At 39.5% G+C, this 20934-nt stretch overlaps 1 protein-coding gene across 1 annotated transcript in view; it reads right to left on the bottom strand.

The window, feature by feature from the left end:
* Positions 1-20934, bottom strand: part of LOC124712086 — a 143722-nt gene that overhangs the window by 70497 nt on the left and 52291 nt on the right. The window contains exon 10 of the mRNA XM_047242383.1: positions 986-1109. Coding sequence (XP_047098339.1) covers positions 986-1109 — 124 coding nt within the window. The remainder of the gene's footprint in view (positions 1-985; positions 1110-20934) is intronic.

Here is a 20934-nt window from a genome sequence, read left to right as displayed (position 1 = left end):
TCACAATTCTGTACATTACTCATTTCATAACCAAGTAGCTTCATCTTGCATGTCTCATGGTACTTGATAAATAACAAATAAGCCCTAATATGTTAGTTCACTATACAGGAAAAAAAAAAGATTGCTTCAACATTGTAGAGCACTATTCTCATTCTTCAATGTCCACTGTAACACTGTCTTACAGTATACAATCAATTTTCACACTTCAACACAAGATTCAAGTATTGGGATGTTTGGTAAAAATTACAATTCAAAGTGGAAACACTGAAAATGTCTGCATACAACCACATCACTGAAATTTATCGTGTTTCTTACACTCAGTCACCATTTTGAAATATGTCTTGTTTGAAGAATGGAAGTACTACTTGTGACATATGATCACAATACCAAGTCACCAATTTGTTAAAGGACTGAGCAATTTTCCACTTCGGCTGCAATTATTTTTTTCTTGCGAGTCAGAAGTGAATGTAGACTTTCCTAGCATATACTACTGATGAAAAGCTAAAGTTCTCTGGTTTCCAGCTGGGTAGCAGTATTAAAATTGCAAAAAATGTCACACTCATCACCCTCTGGAAAGCACTGAGATACTGCAGATGTCTTAATATTTAAGCCCTTCCACTCGGCTGCATGCAACTGGGCACTGTTCGGCCGCTGGGCTGAGTTTTTCATCAATGTATATTATAGGTTATACATCACAATAATTCACTAGTTACTCACATGGAGACTTTCCCCCACCATTTCTGGTGATGTTTTAGTGCACTTCAACGTAAGTATTTCTTTACCTTACAAGCAAACTTATTACATTATCTCCCTATGCAATCTTTACAACCCAACAGAAACTTTCCTTTTGTATAGAAATCTTTGGGTACATAACCTATCGTTACTATTACAACAAATGGCAAAACACTTTACAAAGATACGTATATCTGAATTTCGCTTTCTGTTTATGTCAACAACTTATTTTACCCATACTGCAATTACCTACCTTGATCACAAATATACGGATGTACAACAGATACAAGAGGCTCGAGTTCACTTTCTGTTGGAGGATTGACTTTTATATCAGTACAGAGCAGAACCTTCACTGGCTTGTTAATGTGGCCTGTGTTCTGAAAGAAAAGATAATATATATGTTTGTTTGCATGGCCATTTTCCACAGCAGCTGTTATAATCAATATATATTAATGTTTTTCTGTTAAATAATTGAAGAGTGTTCTTCACCAGGTGCTTTTCTTTAAATGTGCTCTGGTCTGTGTTATTCTAAAAATATGCATACACAATATATCTACACATTTTGGTATTTTGATTCAAAACTGGTGTACAATTTACTCTGGTGTTTTCTCTTCTTGTTTACTTATTCTGCAAATAACCCCTTTTTTTCTTTGTTATTACCACAGCTTGAGGTCAAAGGAAAATTGGCTGCACATTCACATGCCAATTTTTCATCTTTTTTTAACCCATTTTTTCTTATGCCGCATCATCAGTGTTTTTCCTACTACACCACACTGTTATAAAACTTCACAAGACAAGTAGTACTGTACTCTCACTTGTTCAGCACTCAGTGCAGTGTTAATGTTTACTCATTTATTTTCTGCGTAGGTTGTGACTGTTGCCAAGCTGTGATTGCCCTTACCTTCTGTAATCACACCCACATGTTTAAATTAATGAAAAGTGTTAGATGTTCAAGAAAGATGTCACCGGATTTGGGCAGCAGGGAGAGCGGGAGAGGGGAGAAGGGGGGGGTATTACAACGTTGGAATTGCATATTACATTAGTTGGTGTATTTCTGATTTCTGATCTGGATGCATTTTTTTCTATTGCTTTTGGGGAGTTTGTGCAGTACGTACAGGGTGGCACACGGGAGAAGGGTGGTTTTGAACTGCGTAGTACTGAGGGCGCGGTGGTGGGAGGTGGTCGTGGTGGGGATAGTTCTGATGCACACAAGACGCCATTTCATTTATTCAGTCACTATGGAGCAGTGGGACTTGCAACGTAGAGTGAGTGTCTATGACAGTTTCGCGAAAAGTGGTGAGTCTATTGTTGCTACGCAGCAATTGTTTCTTGCGCGGTTTAATGTCGGTCGACATGGAGCTGTTCCGAGCCATAACACAATCCTCAGATGGGTGGAAAACTTCAGATCAACTGGAAACATACTGGATAAGAAGCATCCTGGCCCGAGAGGCAGAGTAACGACACCATAAAATGTTGAAAGGGTAAGGCAAGTGGCAGTCAGAAGCCCAGGACGGTCAGCTATACGTCATGCTAGTGAGTTACGAATCAATCATGAATCGGTTAGACGAATTCTGCATCAAGAATTAAAATTCCATCCCTACAAAATGCTCATTGTCCAACAACTTAAGGAAACTGATTTTGCTGTATGAGAAGACTTCGCTTACAGAATGCAAGTGATTTTGGGATTGAATGAAAATGAAATTTCATTGATGAGCAATGAAGCTCATTTTCATTTAAAGGGGACCATGAATAAGCAAAACCTACGTTACTGGGCTCCAGAGCATCCACACCTTATCCACCAGTGTCCTCTACACTCAGAAGAAGTAACAGTCTGGTGTGCTCTTGGCTCTGTTGGCATTATTGGACCTTATTTTTTTGAAGAGAACAGGGCCACAGTTACTTTTAATTCGGTTTGTTACATTCGTATGCTTGAAGCATTCTTGAAACCAGAACTAAGAAGACGACGAATCCCTTTAAAACGCGTTTGGTTCCAGCAGGATGGGGCAACATCACCCACCGCAAACACTTCAATGACAGTTCTTAGGCGCATGTTTCCTGGCTGGATATCTCACGTTTTTGGCAATGTTCCATGGCCTCCCAGGTCTCCCGACTTGTCAGCATGTGACTTTTTTCTGTGGGGGACCTTAAGAACTGTGTCTATAGCCACAAACCACAAAATTTGGACGACTTGAAGAATGCAATCATTCAAGAATTTGCTACCATCCCTGCAGAGATTTTAGTCCGTGTGATGAAGGATTCTGAGAAGAGACTTGAGTCCTGAATTCAAAATGATGGACATCACCTTCATGACATTATTTTTCACAAATAACTTTGTTAACTAAAATGGCAAATAATGAGCTTTGATTTTGTGTAAATATACTTGCATTAATTTTAAAGTTGGCTGAGTATTATTTAATTAAAAACTGTCCATCTCCCGTGTGTCACCCTGTATATAAATGCTGCTTGTTCATGTTAGTTTGTGTGTACTCATATCTGCTCCTCAGCGATACAGATGGCCGTACTGTAGATGCAACCACAACGGAGGGGTATCTGTTGAGAGGCCAGACAAACGTGTGGTTCCTGAAGAGGGGCAGCAGCCTTTTCCGTAGTTGCAGGGGCAACAGTCTGGATTATTGACTGACCTGGCCTTGCAACATTAACCAAAACGGCCTTGCTGTGCTGGTACTGCGAACGGCTGAAAGCAAGGGGAAACTACGGCCGTAATTTTTCCCGAGGGCATGCAGCTTTACTGTATGGATAAATGATGATGGCGTCCTCTTGGGTAAAATATTCCAGAGGTAAAATAGTCCCCCATTTGGATCTCCAGGCAGGGACTACTCAGGAGGACGTCGTTATCAGGAAAAAGAAAACTGGCGTTCTACGGATCGGAGTGTGGAATGTCAGATCCCTTAACCGGGCAGGTAGATTAGAAAATTTAAAAAGGGAAATGGATAGGTTAAAGTTAGATATAGTGGGAATTAGTGAAGTTCGGTGGCAGGAGGAACAAGACTTTTGGTCAGGTGAATACAGGGTTATAAACACAAAATCAAATAGGGGTAATGCAAGAGTAGGTTTAATAATGAATAAAAAAATAGGAGTGCGGGTAAGCTACTACAAACAGCATAGTGAACGCATTATTGTGGCCAAGATAGATACGAAGCCCACGCCTACAACAGTAGTACAAGTTTATATGCCAACTAGCTCTGCAGGTGATGAAGAAATGTATGATGAGATAAAAGAAATTATTCAGGTAGTGAAGGGAGACGAAAATTTAATAGTCATGGGGCTAAGAAATGAAAGAGGAAGCCGCCTGGTAGAGTTTTGCACAGAGCATAACTTAATCATAGCTAACACTTGGTTCAAGAATCATGAAAGAAGGCTGTATACATGGAAGAATCCTGGAGATACTAGAAGGTATCAGATAGATTATATAATGGCAAGACAGATTTAGGAACCAGGGTTTAAATTGTAAGAAATTTCCAGGGGCAGATGTGAACTCTGACCACAATCTATTGGTTATGAACTGTAGATTAAAACTGAAGAAACTGCAAAAAGGTGGCAATTTAAGGAGATGGGACCTGGATAAACTGAAAGAACCAGAGGTTGTACAGAGTTTCATGGAGAGCATAAGGGAACAATTGATAAGAATGGGGGAAAGAAATACAGTAGAAGAAGAATGGGTAGCTTTAAGAGATGAAGTAGTGAAGGTAGCAGAGGATCAAGTAGGTAAAAAGATGAGGGCTAGTAGAAATCCTTGGGTAACAGAAGAAATATTTAACTTAATTGATGAAAGGAGAAAATATAAAAATGCAGTAAATGAAGCAGGCAAAAAGGAATACAGACATCTCAAAAATGAGATCGACAGGAAGTGCAAAATGGCTAAGCAGGGATAGCTAGAGGACAAATGTAATGTAGAGGCGTATCTCACTAGGTGTAAGACAGATACTGCCAACAGGAAAATTAAAGAGACCTTTGGAGAAAAGAGAACCACTTGTATGAATATCAAGAGCTCAGATGGAAGCCCAGTTCTAAGCAAAGAAGGGAAAGCAGAAAGGTGGAAGGAGTATGTAGAGGGTCTATACAAGGGCGATGTTCTTGAGGACAATATTATGGAAATGGAAGAGGATGTAGATGAAGATGAAATGGGAGATACGATACTACGTAAAGAGTTTGACAGAGCACTGAAAGACCTGAGTAGAAACAAGGCCCCGGAAGTAGACAACATTCCATTAGAACTACTGGCAGCCTTGGGAGAGCCAGTCCTGACAAAACTCTACCATCTGGTAAGCAAGATGTACGAGACAGGCAAAATACCCTCAGACTTCAAGAAGAATATAATAATTACAATCCCAAAGAAAGCAGGTGTTTACAGATTCAAAAATTACCGAACTATCAGTTTAATAAGTCACAGCTGCAAAATAGTAACGCGAATTCTTTACAGACAAATGGAAAAACTGGTAGAAGCTGACCTCGGGGAAGATCCATGGAGAAGAAATAAAAACTTTGAGGTTCGCCGATGACATTGTAATTCTATCAGAGACAGCAAAGCACTTGGAAGAGCAGTTGAACGGAATGGACAGTGTCTTGAAAGGATATAAGATGAACATCAACAAAAGCAAAACGAGGATAATGGAATGTAGTCGAATTAAGTCGGGTGATGCTGAGGGAATTAAATTAGGAAATGAGACACTTAAAGTAGTAAAGGAGTTTTGCTATTTGGGGAGCAAAATAACTGACGATGGTCGAAGTAGAGAAGATATAAAACGTAGACTGGCAATGGCAAAGAAAGCGTTTCTGAAGAAGAGAAATTTGTTAACATCGAGTATAGATGTAAGTGTCAGGAAGTCATTTCTGAAAGTATTTGTATGGAGTGTAGCCATGTATGGAAGTGAAACATGGACGATAAATAGTTTGGACAAGAAGAGAATAGAAGCTTTCGAAATGTGGTGCTACAGAAGAATGCCGAAGATTAGATGGGTAGATCACATAACTAATGATGAAGTATTGAAAAGAATTGGGGAGAAGAGGAGTATGTGGCACAACTTGACAAAAAGAAGGGACCGGTTAGTAGGACATGTTCTGAGGCATCAAGGGATCACAAATTTAGCACTGGAGAGCAGCGTGGAGGGTAAAAATTGTATAGGGAGACCAAGAGATGAATACACTAAGCAGATTCAGAAGGATGTAGGTTGCATTAAGTACTGGGAAATGAAGAAGCTTGCACAGGATAGGGTAGCATGGAGAGCTGCATCAAACCAGCCTCAGGACTGAAGACCACAACAACAACAACAACAACAACAACAACATATCTGCTGTTGTGGGTTTTCAATAATTGTTTAATATGTGCTGGTTGTTCTGAATCTTTATGGTAGTGCCCAAGAAACATATTGATCTAGCTAGCTTTTTTCCTATTGTAAAATTTATTTTATGTTCAACAAATTTACACCTGCACGTAATTGATCTAATTTACTCCTTGGTTCATCTACAAGGCACAGGGTTTCATTCAAATATCTAACCCAGAACAGGATATCATGCGTATTTGGTACAAATGTTTTAAGTATGACAAATTCTACATGGTTCATATATACACTTGCTGCAGTTCCAGATACTGAGGAACCAGGAACCAAGTGGTAATTTTTCACTTTGTAAGTAGATTTCATTAATGAACTGGAAATAGTCCTGTTCTGTTATTATATCCAACAGCTTGAGAATTTCTTGGATGCTTACTGTGTCTTTTGAGACTTTCTTCTATGATGTTTATTGTTTCTGTTATAGGTATATCAGAATACATGTTCTTTGCATCAAATCAGGAGAGGGTAGCTATGTCTAGAATCTTTATGTCTAAAGCATTGCATCAATTGCGTAATGTGTCTTACAGTTTTATCTCACATGTCGCAACGTAGCCTGACTAAGGACTGCTATACATTTTATCTCTCAGCCAGAAAGCCTTCTTCTGAAGTAGAAAAAGTGCATGCATTTACACAAACACAGCTCACACACACATTACCACTATATCTGGTCACTGTGGGCAGCCACAGTAGTCATGTGTGTGGAAGTTGTGCTTGTGTGGGTGTGTGGGTGTTTTCTACAATATAGGAAAAGATTGCTACTTACCATAAAGATCACATTTTAAGTTGCAGACAACCACAATTAAAAGACACATACACATAAGCTTTCAGCCACAAACTTCATCAGAAAAAGAGAAACACACACACCATTCATTCACACAAGCAAGTTCAACTCATGCACAGATGACTGCCAACTCCGGCAGATCAAGCCAGAGTTGGAGTTGGCGGTCATGTGTGTGTCATGTGTACTCGCTTGTGGGAATCAATGGTGTGTGTTTCTCTTTTTCTGATGAAGGCTGCGGCCGAAAGCGTTAAGTGTAAGTGTCTTTGAATTGTGCCTGTCGGCAGCTAACCGTCTCGTCTTAATAGCTTTTCCTACATTAATGATATTCCTACCTGGAGTTTCCATAGTTTGATTGTGTCTGTTTTCTGTTTCAAAAGAAGGGCTTTAGGACAAAAGTCAAAATGTATAGCAGTCTTTTTGTTGTGCCTGTCTGCAACTCAAGTGTCTTCTCTGAATGGTGAGTAGCAACAACATTGTTGTTATTCTTTCCTGGACTTTCCACAGTTTTAGTTCTATCCTCCCGTAATCTGCATTTTTGCGATAATATTTTCAAAATATGCCCTTGCAACTGAATATATGGCATCATTCCTATTGTTCACAAAAGGTCTGACTAGAAACTCTTATGTAACATGAGTTGGCATCAGAGGGAAAGTGCATTGGGATTTGCTTGAAAAGAGAAAATTACATTAACTGACTGGTTACTCTCACAACCTACACAGAAAACAAATGAACAACCATAAACACTAAGCTGAGTGGTGAACACAAGTAACTACAGTACAACTTATCTTGTGAAGTTTTCCAAAAGTAAAGTAAATTGGAAAAAATGCCAAAGCAATATAAGAAAAACTGGGTTAAAAAAGTGAAAAACTTCTAAAAGTGGATGTGCAACCAATTTTCTTTCATCCTTAACCTCTATTAACAACAGTGGTTTGCAAAATAGGTAAACGAGAGAGAAAAAACCACCTTGGGTAAATTGGATGCCAATTTTATAAGGAAATGCTGTTTTTAATTTATAAATACCACCATTTATAAACACATTACATATCCATATTTCCAGACTGACCACAGAAGACACTTTATAAATAAATGTGAAAAGCATTTGCTGAAAATTACTCTTTAATTATTTAAGATAGAAAGCTTTTCAAAGTATCACAAAACTCCTCTTCCATAACTTACACTATGTTATCCAAAGTATCCGGACACCTGGCTGGAAATGAGTTACAAGTTCAAGGTATATGTTCAATCAGGTGCTGGAAGGTTTCTTGGGGAATGGCAGCCCATTCTTCACCAAGTGCTGCACTGAGGAGAGGTATCGATGTCTGTTGGTGACGCCTGGCACAAAGTCGGCATTTCAAAACATCCCAAAAGGTGTTCTACTAAATTCAGGTCAGGACTGTGCAAGCCATTCCATTACAGGGATGTTAGTGTCATTTAACCACTCCACCACAGGTTGTGCATTATGAACAGATGCTCGATTGTGTTGAAAGATGCAATTGCCATTCCCAAACTGCTCTTCAACAGTGGAAAGCAATAAGGTGCTTAAAACATCAATGTAGGCCTGTGCTGTGATATTGCCACACAAAAACAACCAGGGGTGCAAGCCCCCTCCATGAAAAACAGGACCACACCATAACACCACCACCTCCAAAATTTACTGATGGCACTATACACCTTGCCAGATAAGGTTCACTGGGCATTCGCCATACCCACACCCTGCCAGCAGATCGCCACATTGTGTTCCGTGATTTGTCACTCCACACAACGTTTTTCCACTGTTCAATAGTCCAATGTTTACGCTCCTTACACCACGTGAGGCATCGTTTGGCATTTAACAGCATGATGTGTGGCTTATGACCAGCTGCTTGACCATGAAATCCAAGTTTTCGCACCTCCAGCCTAACTGTCATAGTACTTGCAGTGGACCTTGATGCAGTTTGGAATTCCTGTGTGATGGTCTGGATAGATGTCTGCCTATTACACATTACGATCCACTTCAACTGTCAGCGGTCTCTGTCAGTCAACAGATGAGGACGGCCTCGATGCTTTTGTGCTTATATGTGTCACTTCACGTTTCCACTTCACTGTCACATCGAAAACAGTGGACCTAGGGATGTTTAGGAGTGTGGAAATCTCGTGTACGGGCGTATGACACAAGTGACACCCAATCACCTGACCACACTCGAAGTCCATGTGTTCCGCGGAGTGCCCCATTCTGCTTTCTCATGATGTCTAATGATTACTGAGGTCACTGATATGGAGTACCTGGCAGTAGGTGGCAGCACAATGCCCATAATGTGGAAAACATGTTTTTGGGGTGTCCGGATACTGTTAATTACATAGTGTATTTGTATGTTAAAATAAAAGCAGTTGATTACTGTTATGTTAACAGCAAAAATAATAGTAGACAAAATTAAGGAATTATTTTGACAAAGGAAAAGTGCTCAAAAAAAAGGCAATAGAGTTCACATTCGAGCAGTAATGCTGTACTAATGCTACACATAAACTAAGTATGTAATTTATGAAAAATAATGTAACAAAAAAGTAGGTATGATGATGATGGTGGTTGTGATGGAATGCCAGGAACGGAAAAAAGTATCAGTTACATCTTCAGAGAGAAGATAATAAACAATGTAAGAACCTATGTAAAGATAATTTCTTCGAACTGCAGTCCATTGGTGGTGCAAAAAAATTAAGCTTCTAACTTATGCATTCAAAAAAATATGGTCATTTATACAGCATTTTTGCTATTCACTAACTCACTCATCCAAGATCTATTGGGTGTTTCCCATTGAACTAGAATCACGAAATTTTGCAAGAAGCAAGGTTTCACAGTACAAGTAAAGGAAAAAATTCTAAATTTTTTTTTTAAATTTGTAATTACATCACATGCAAAAAATTTGTCATTAGCTATCCGACTGTCCACTTACTAAGATCCTTTTTTCTCAGTAACAGGCAGACTATCTACATATACAGGGTGGAGCAGAGGAAACGCATGTTTTTTGAACCGCTAGAACACAGCGATGAGAGGGGGGTATTGACCATGAATGAATGTTGGCAGACTGCCCATACAATGCAGTTTCAGTCGCTATGGAGAGTTTGAGAGTAGAGCATCGTGTGTTTGTTGTCTAGCAGTACTTTAGAAACAATGATTCCATAGTCAACATCTCTTCCGAAAAATTTTAGAGTTGGACGTTGAGGTGCAGTGCCTGATCGAAATAATGTACTCCAATGGGCTGAAGCATTTAGAAGTACTGGATCTGTGATGAAAAAGAAACCACCTGATCTTCCCCTATCAGTTCTTACTCCGGAAAATGTAGACAAGAGTAGGAACGGCAGTTGTTGCTAGTCCGACACAACTGGCTAGATGACAGGCTGTAGTGCTGGGTATGTCACGTCGTTCGCCTCACAGCATCTTACATGATGATCTTAAGTTTCACCTGTACAAGATAATGATCGTCCAGCAGCTTAAAGTGCGCGTCATATATCTTGGCGGCCGAGTTTAGGTTCGTTCTGCGCATCTGACGTCACAAAACACAGTCAGCCAATGAACAGAGAACGACGTTGCCAGATCTCGACAGCAGTGCAGAGCACGGACGAGTGTCTTCAGTTTTAGAAACGTTCAGTCATAAATAAAGTAATAGAACAAAAGCAATGTCTTGATAGCAGACTTTCTTTTACAGAAAGTTTGGAAAAAGCATTCTTTATACCAATTGCTTCATATTCTATTAATTAATTAAACGCCGGCCGCGGTGGTCTAGTGGTTCTAAGCGCTCAGTCCGGAACCGCGCGACTGCTACGGTCGCAGGTTCGAATCCTGCCTCAGACATGGATGTGTGTGATGTCCTTAGGTTAGTTAGGTTTAATTAGTTCTAAGTTCTAGGGGACTGATGACCACCGATGTTTAGTTCCATAGTGCTCAGAGCCAATTTTTGAATTAATTAAACCAAACAAGCAATAAGACTCCTAATCAGGCGATAGCAAGGAAAGGTGTTTGTTTCAATCTCACGAACTGCTTTTTCGCAATAAAGAACAGCGGTAATTGTTTATTTCCTATTGTACTTCGACGAAGCGTGAGTAATTCATAGTCATACCAACTGTGTTTATAAGTAGTTGCGTGAGGTGTTAGAGTCCTTATGGAGATACACTGTTCGATGAACAGAGGTAGCGGAACGGTTAAGGTGTTGAGCTGCCAAGTGAAAGGTAATGAGTTCAAACCTTGTGCGGTGTTTATTATTTTATTTGTTTAAAAACAATATTGGAGTGCCTTACTTCACGAATTTTATTCGTTTGAATGAAATTTCTAGTGCTTTGCCTCTTCATTAACTTTTTCGCTGCTGCACACACGTGCTCCCCGCATTCCGCGCTGTGCGCGATTTTGTTATCACTGCACTTCTCGCCTGTGCAGACACATGGTGTTCCCACTGCTTTGACACACTTATCATTCGATTTCACAAAAACTATTTGGCAAAAAATTTGATTTTTACACGTCTTCTTGCCTGATACCTTCCCCCCATAAATGACTTAATTTTGTTTTGATGTGCAGCATTAAATGTAGTAAACCATTGCACGAAATTTTGAAGAGTTTGCAGAGGTAAAAGTCCATAGCGTATACTTTCCGTATGGTCGATTTTAGTTGCCATAATGTTGAGAATGAAATGTGGACAAGATACCTAAATTTCATATAATATTTACTGTATAACAATATCTCATTTAATTTAACTACCACATAGGTGTCGTATGTAATATTGAGAAATATTCCGTCTTTCGCGACTGTAATAAAAGTTTTATATACACACGGCGCGTTTGGCTTTATTTTAAAGCACTTCCATCGGTGAAAGGTATGGCACATACACAATGGTATTCATGTTCTATTTCTTGTTTTTGTTCCACAGTCGCAGTTTTATCAATGGTATTGAAATATATCCCTCTTCTGCAACTGTAATAAGCGGCTTATTTAGAGCAGACGCGTTTCTCTCTTTTGAAGCATCATAAGAGGACTGTATTTTGTGTCCTCCATTGCCAAGTCACCTTTCGTAGTTTTGTGCTGCGGTAGCACAATATTCAACGTTTGTGTTGGCTCATCAGTGTTTTAGCAAATAAATGCTGTCTGTGTGTGCCACACACAAAATTATATTTGACATAGCTCTGAGCACTTCACTGACAGACGGTATATTCAAGTCCTAATGTTTTTGTGAGTCCACAGTTTTGTTTAATGTATTTTGTCTACTTCCTTTTGATTGATTGAAGTGCTTTAAAATAAAGCCAAACGTGCCCAGTGTAAGTAAAACTTTTGTTACAGTCGCGAAAGGTGGAATATTTCTCAATATTACATATGACTCTTATATGGTACTTAAATTAAATGAAATATATAGGTATCTTGTCCAAATTTCATTCTCAACATTGTGGCAACTAAAATCGACCATACGGAAAGTATACTCTATGGACTTTTACCTCTGCAAACTCTTCAAAATTTCGTCCAAAGGTTTACTATATTTAATGCTGCGTAATAACTGCGTTGAACATCGAAACAAAATTAAGTCATTTATGGGGGGAAGGTATCAGTCAAGAAGATAGGTAAACATCTCATTTTTGAGCCAAATAGTTTTTGTGGAATCGAATGATAAAGAGTGTCAAAGCAGTCGGAACACAATGTGTCTGCACAGGCGAGCAGTGCAGTGACAAAATCGCCCACAGCGCGGAATGCAGGGAGCACGTCTTTGTAGCAGCGAAAGGGATAATGCGGCCGTGGTGGCTTTACTTCACGAACTGCGCGCTCCCCCCTACACGTACGCTTGCGAACTATGCTATACTATGGCGCTGCTTCTATTGGCGCGTGCGTCGTGTGCAACTGGCAACGCAGCAATCTCCAGCGTCTGGGCGAGCATGCGCGAGCCGCCAAGATAAAAGAATTGAACTATAGTGAAGGGGATTTTGTGCAGCGCAGAGAGTGTTGTGGCGTAATGGATGAAATTTTTAAGGAAGCTGCAGATGCTACAGACTTCGTGAGTGATGAAGCACATTTTCATGTAGACAGTTATGTCAATGTTCAAAATTGTTGGTATTGGGCGCTGGAGAACCCACATGAATTACACCAAAGACCTCTCCACAGTTTAAAAGTAACAGTGTGGTGTTGCATTTCAAAGATGGGGATTGTTGGTCCCTATTTTTTTGAAGAGGAAGGAACTGCAGCTACTGTGACATCAGCACGCTATGTTAAAATGTTAAACAACTTTCTTTGTCCAGAACTTGAAAGGCATCAAGTGAACATGAGAGAAATATGGTTTCAGCAGGATGGTACCACAGCTCACACCGCCAGAGCATCCATGGAAGTGGTTTGACAAATGTTCCCAGGACACGTTATTTTGAGATATGGTGATGTTTACTGGCCCCCTCGCTCACCTGATTTGTCGATCTGTGACTTCTTTTTGTGGGGATATTTAAAATCAAAAGGCTACATGAACAAGCATCACACAATCGATGACCTGAAGAATTCCATTCGTCAGGAAATTGAAGCCGTGCCGAATGAAATGTTGGAGAGAGCCATGCGTAACTTTCGGGAGAGGATCCATATTTGTATCCAACAAGAAGGACGCCATCTCCAAGACATTATTTTTCGAACCTAATTAAAGTATGTATGTTTCAAACTGCATTAAAAAATCTATCACTAAAGACTTGTTTTTATTATTTTTATCAAACCTTGTCCCAGTCATTCAATAGTGAAAAACATGTGTTTCCTCTACTCCACCCTGTATAATTAAGTTTGTACAGAAACCTCAGAATGCAAGACCTACTCACACGTAAAATAAAAATACAAGTAAAATCCAAATTACCCCAGTTACTGTGCAGAAACTACTAAAATTGGCAGCTAACAGGGCTCTTGTGAAGCTATGATGGATCTAGGCTAGCCAACAGTGAATCAACAATCAGTTAAATGGAATTAGCCTCACAAAGGATGAATATATAAGACAACGACCCATCAAGGCAAATGGATTACATTTTTGGAACTTTTAACTTTGTAACACTGACAGTGGATATGATGGAAAAGAGAAAACTAGATATCTGAAGAAGGCAGTAGGGAACTGAGGAAAGGTTACATGTTGTACAGGCATGGAAATGAAGAGGGAAAACAAAAGGGAGTGGGAGTAGTTGTGAGATATGGTCTAAAACCAGAGGTATAGAGGAAAAGTGACAAGATAATGAAGATAAGAATAATGACAAAGGAAGTATGGGGGTGGTTCAGGTGCATCCCCCCCACCCCCACCCCCACCCCCAAGTGGGCAGTGCATATTAATCATGGGAGACTGCAATTCACAAGCAGGGAATGAAAGGCAAGGGTATGAAAATGTACTGAGAGCAGAAGGATGGGGCAGTAGAACTGAAGAAGGAAAGAGATTGCTTGAATTCAAAAGAAAAATGATTTAATGATAGGTAGCTCCTGGTTGCAGAAGAGAGAGAGCGCCACAAAGTAATGTGGAACAGCAGGAATCTGGCACAGAAATCTTTGGTGGATTACATGCTCTACTCTTGAGAAACAAAGAGGACTGTAATGGCTATAAGGGTACTACCATATGAGGCATTGAATCGTGACCATCAGGTACTGGTGATGAGCACGAGAATCATGAAGAAATGAAAGAACACAAACAACAAGTAATAGAGAATTATAGTATGGAAACTGAAAGAGAAGGAAGTCAAGAAATAATACTAGAAGATTATAAGGGAAAGGTTACCAAAGGGTGAACCAGAAACAGGAGAAGAGGAATGGGGACAATATAAAGTGTTATGGTACAAGCCACAGTAGCTGTATGTGGTAGGGCAAGTGACACAGAACGGTGGAAGGAGACACCATGGTGGAATGAAAGAGTCACGGAGGTAGTCAGAAAGAAGAACAAGGGCTTCAGACTGTAGTTCCGAAAAAAGGAACGAGTTAGCAAGTGAAGAGTATAAGAAAAAGAAGGAAGAGGCATAAGACAGTGACTTGGGGGGCGAGAAGAAAGTGGATGGAAGAATGGACAAAGATGATGGAGGAAGATGACAGAGGAAGTAGGAAATTACTATATAGAATGGTCAAAAGTTAGAGGAGAGGTTTGACAGAGGCTGCGACAATGACGAATAGAAATGGGAAAGAGGTTAATAACAAAGAGACACTGAAGTTAGTGTGGAAGGAGTACTCTGAGCACTTGCTAAATCTGAACAGACTTGGAGATGAAGATAATAGACTGAAGGAGCTATACGTAAACTGTATGAGGAAAAGGAGCTGACATGGAAAGAAATGAAAAGGCATAGGACAAATGAAAGGAGGACTGGTATGGATGAAATAAGTGTTGAAACGGTGAAGGCAGCAGGAGAGGTTGAGAAACAGTGGCAATGATGATGTGGAATGAGAAGACTCCAGAAGATTGGAGGAGGACACTAATTGTTCCTATATTTAAGAAGGGAGTAGGAAGGAATGTAGAAACTACAGGGGAGTCACACTGATACCACACTGTGCCAAGGTATATGGAAAGATCCTGGAAAGCTGAATCCAAGCAAGTGTCAAGAACAAATTGAGAGATGAACAGCACGGCTTCAAACCTGGAATGTCTACTGTTGACCTCATATTTGCATTGAGGCAGCTCCATGAGCATCACTATGAATTTGATGAAGACCTGTTGACAGCCTTTCTCAATATAGAAAAGGCACTTGATAGCATCAGTAGAAGAAAGATCTGGGAAGCACTAGAAAAGAAAGGAGTGGAAAAGGAGACAACAAGCAGAGTGAAGGAGAGATACTGTGGAAGTCTGAGTTGGGTGAAAGAGGGAAATGAAAGGACGTACTGATTCCAGTGAACAACTGGAGCAAAACAGGGCAGTGCACAGTCACTTCCCCTCTTAACTGTGGAATTGAGTTAAGACTAAGGTGTCAGAAAAAAAACTTGAGAAGACAAAATGAAACAAGAGGTGTTAGCTGATAACTTGATGATCTGGGGAAACAAGGACGATGACATTCAGGAAAGGCTGGATCCTTGGGAAGAAACTGTGAGACAGTATGGAATGAAACTGAATGCAAGTAAATGTGAGATCCTGGTTACAACTAGACACAAAGACAGACCTACCAGAGAAATAAGGATTAAACATGAACAATTTATGAAGGTGAAAAGTGATAAGTACTTGGGAACTGTGATAGAGGAAAATGGAAGAAATGAGAAAAGAATCAGGGAACGTGGCGGACAGGCAGAAGCGTTCCTGAAAGTGTTGGGAGCCTGGTTTGGAATAAAGACATCCAACAAAAAATCGAAGTAGTAATACACAAAAGTTACTACATCCCAATACTGACCTAAACTTCAGAAACATGGTTAATGAAGAAAAGTGATGCACGCCGATTACAGGCATGTGAAATGAAGTTCCTCAGAAGTAGGGTAGGAGAAACAAGGAGAGATGAAGAGGAATGAAAGGGTAGGAGAAATAGTGAAAGAAGATAGAAACTTCATGGCAAAGATGGTATGGGCACTTAAAGAGGATGGAAAACGAGGATTCTCACAAAGATACATGAACTGGAGATGAGAAGGAAACAACTGAGAGGAAAACAAAAGGATAGGTGGCTGACAGGTGTGGAGGAGTGTGTTGAAAAGAGAGGTAAGGACTGGACCAGACTGAACACATGAAGATGGTGGGAAAACAGGGCTTGATGGCAAGGCTTATATTCCAAACAGACCCAGCCTGGGGCTGTGTACTGTTCAAGATGATGACGACTGTACAGAAATGTACCCCCTACTTTCACGTAATTGAAAATTCATTCAACAGCAAACACTGTACTTCTGTATGCAATAGTTTACCCATATCTATGCTCACGAGGCAGCATTCGAATGACACTGTCACACCAACATCTATGTTATTTGGATTTTGAACATATAAAAATATGTTATTTGTATAACTTGATTACTTTGTAATGGCCACAGACACTGAAATCAGTTGATTGTGGAGTTAGATATTCACTGTTTAAATGTTGGTACAGGCCAATACACCAAAAACAACATGAAACGATGCATTCTGATGGATAACAAGGCACTGTTCAAACATGTGGTTGAAGTGTTCTTATGTAGGTTATGTTAACAAGAGGTGAAATGGAGCATGATGCATCTGCCATTCTCTCACATTAACAAACAATGCTAAGCCTTCTGTGCCATCACACGCATCCCCGTAACTATCTACAGTTCCCCAGGGGTGGTGGCGTTTTCCTTCAGCACTGCTCTGTGTGTGAAAGAATGTTTTGAGAAAAACTACACTGAAAGGTTTCACATGGAGACTTTAAAAACTTGTAATCATTGATTTTCTTCATAACTAATGTCACTTGCCTACCACGGAGCGCCAGTGGCCAAATGTCTGCCAGCCGCACAATTTAAATGCCTGCGACTCCACTTGCTCCACTTTAAATGCTGCAGGGCCAAGAAGTCAGCTAGTAAATCAGTTAGTCGACCACCAGAGGGCGATGCCAGTGGCTGTGCCAAAATCTCAACTGTCACATCCAGCTATCATTGGTGTGCACCAATCAAGACCATGTTCTGCTTCTGCAACCCAGCCGTAGCCAAGCTCTCAATCGAAAAGATGTAATATTCCGCACGTCAATTTAAGCTTGTGCCGAAGCACAAGTCAGTGACATTGCCAGCCCTAAACATGAACTTTACAAGAGCTGCTACTGCTGTTGCCATCCAGTCTGCAATCTACCGCCACTCCTCAACCAAGATGTCACACTCCCCAGCGAACAGACTCTGCCAGTTCAGTGTGTCTGCACTGTCCTCATTCTGCCAACTGTAGCTATGAAAATTAACTTTTCCATTACTTGTACTCAGCACAGACTTAGCGTTCATGAAGAGCATGCTCCTAGTGGCTTGGCAGAACTTTAACTTTTGTTCTACAAGTTATATCATCCAACAAGGGACTTGATTATTTGTTTTCCAATTATTGACTTTTGTCAGACTGTGTTGTTTATTATAGTGTTCTAAAATAGCTCTTCTCATGCCAGTAAACTTTATTTCTATAACTAATCAGTTTTGGAAGAGACTTTTAGGAAGCATTTATTTGTGTTGATGTTACTATTTAGCTAAAGGCTCAGAAATGTGTGCCTTCAACATAAACATTTTTCCAATTTAAATACCGTGTATCAGTTATGTCAGAAATATTATTATTATTATTATTATTATTATTATTATTATTATTATTATTATTATTATTATTATTATACGATTTAAAACCACCTGGGGGGGGGGGAGGAAGGGAGAGGGGTAAGGGGAGGAGGAGGAAACTTTGAATTTTTCCGGGCCCTGTTAAGTACTAAACATTTTGATCGCTCTTAACCTTATATGTAGCATGAGGTCACTGGTTCGATTCTTGATAGATTTGGACTTTTTTATACCTTTATTTGAATTCAATATTTATCATCAAATTGAAATGTTAATTAAAAAATATTAAATCATATTTTAATATAAACATCTTTTCATTTTAATTACAAATCCCACAAAAAAAACAAAACATTCATATAAATCAAAATTTCATATGGAAATTAAATAATTTTTTTCATCACTAGACATTACAAATAAACAAATTAGTACATATATTTCCCAGACAACTTTAAAAATACGATCCTCCAACACTAAAAGACAAAGACAGTAGGATGGTCCATACCAACAGAGTAAATACAGAAATTTTAGCAGAAACATTTCACACACTACTAAACTGTGAGGATCTCCCAGAGCTATTTGAAATAAACACAAAATCCCTATTAAAAACACCAGCAGAAAATGCAAGCCCACCAACAATCCATGAAGTCTAACAATGCTTTGAGAGAGCTCAAGAACTACAAAGCACATGGAAAAGGTTAAACATTTGCAGGACTCTGGAAACATGCAGCAGAACCAGCAAAGATATCATTATACCACAGCATCGTGAAAACCTGGGACAAAGAAGAACTACCCAAACAATGGACAATGATGATAATATATCCATCACACGGAAAAGGAGAAAAACAAATCCAGATAACTACAGAGGAATTTCTCCTTCGGATTGCACATTTGAAGTCTTGTCAAGAATTCTGTACAATTGCTTTAAAGATCAACTTGAACAGGAACTAGGAGACTAACAAAGAGGATTTAGACTTTGGAGCAGCTGCTCACAACAAGTAATCACCTTAAAATTATCAACTGATATCTATAACAGAAAATAAAAACAAGTCGTAACCTTTTCATACCTTTTAAAAAAGCCTATGATTGTATCTGTTACCACATTGTACAAAGACAGCATCATAAGTAACAACAATCAAGTTTTATTCTGCTTCCACAGGGATATATCCAAAATAACAATGAGCAAAGTAAGGAACACTACGAAGTCTCATAACTACAGAACACATCAGCATACAGTCTCGTAGGTGAACATGCAATAAGCGAGGCCGAGGGTCTGGCGCTCCGGTCTTATATTGGGCTGCTGAGCACACGGCCAGGTTGCCATGTGACCTTTTGGCCAACTGTGGACATACTTGTATTACGCACCATTTGATTACATGCACTCACACTACAGCATTACAACAGTACTCATGGGTCTTCAATTTGAATATATTAAGGACTTTCGGACTTCATCCCAAATTAATAAACATGGTTCAATTAACTGAGAAAAACACCAAATCCAGGATAACATTCAGAGGAGAAATATCTGAGATGTTAAAATTAAAGCAGGTCTAAGTGTGAGTGATGGCCTATCACCACTACTCATCACTCCGGAATTCTTTGCAAGAGAATAGCACAAGAAAACTCCTAAAAACATCAAACTGGAACCAAGGGAGATCAGCCCACCTGGCTAGCATCCATCAGTAAACAATCTTTTCTCATCCAGTGTCCACGTCAATTGTTTTCCCTCTTCCTGGTTACCTTTAAAATCTCTCTCTCTTCCCTCACTCCTCCCAACATCTCATTTTTCACTTCGTCTAACCATTTTATCCCTTCCATCCTCCTCCAAATCCACATCTCAAATGCTTCTATTCTTCTTTCTTCCTCTTTCCTCAGTGTCCATGTCTCAGCTCCATATAATACAATGCTCCATGTGAAGCACTTCACCAGTATCTTCCTCAGGTCCCTGTCCATGCACGCCACAGATGCCGCCGCCTCTTATTGAATGTCTCCTTGGCAATCGCTATAAGAGTTTTCAACTCCTGATCATATATTTGGCACTTTATTTTACAAGTATGTCTTGATCACATAAATTTTTATATTTCACTATGACCGATTTCAGCTACTGCCATCTTCAGATCATAAAATATTCTGATGTGGTATCAATATCAAACTAAACATTTAGGTACGTAGTAAGCACATAGTAAGCACTTACTTTGTACCTACATGTTTAGTTTGACATTGATACATCAGAAGATTTTATGATCTGAACATGGCAGTAACCGAATCCGGTCATAGTGAAATGTAAAAATTTATGTGATCAAGATGGACCTGTAAAATAAAGTTCCTGTCCTAACTTTACAGTTGTTCTTAGTTTTCTTACAATTATCACCACATATTTTGTCTTTTTCTTATTAATTCTCATTCCGAATTCTTGTGTCACTCATTCGCAATCTGTACTTGTATTTTCTGTTGTAGGTGTAGACTTTTAATCAGTCTTCTATCCCTATAGTCGACATCATTCTTACTTAGAATGTCGATTAATTTATTCCACTGTAACCTATCAAAGGCTTTCTCAGAGTCTATGAAAACAATATAAACTCCTCTTCCTCTTTCAATCTCTCTCTCACCTATAATTCTCAGCAGTCCAATTATATCTCTTGTAACTTTCCCTCTTCTAAATCTATACTGTTCCTCTGCAATATTTTTTTCCAGTGTCTCGTGAAGTCTTCTATCTTTCACCCTTAACAAAACTTTTACTGCATGCAAAATCTAACTTACGGTTCTAAAATCTTCACGTTCTTGGCATTCCTCCTCAATCAGTATCAATACTGCCAAGAGAAAGTCATCCAGCCATCTACCTTTTTCGTATAGAGTATCTTATTACGTAGATGTGTGTACTCTTTCACACCACTACTCTGAAGGCTTTCACATAACTC

The sequence above is a fragment of the Schistocerca piceifrons genome, chromosome 8 (genome assembly GCF_021461385.2).
Source record: "Schistocerca piceifrons isolate TAMUIC-IGC-003096 chromosome 8, iqSchPice1.1, whole genome shotgun sequence".
In the NCBI taxonomy this organism is placed as follows: domain Eukaryota; kingdom Metazoa; phylum Arthropoda; class Insecta; order Orthoptera; family Acrididae; genus Schistocerca; species Schistocerca piceifrons.
Note: the sequence above shows the minus strand (reverse complement) of the source record. Positions and strands in the feature narration are given on the sequence as shown.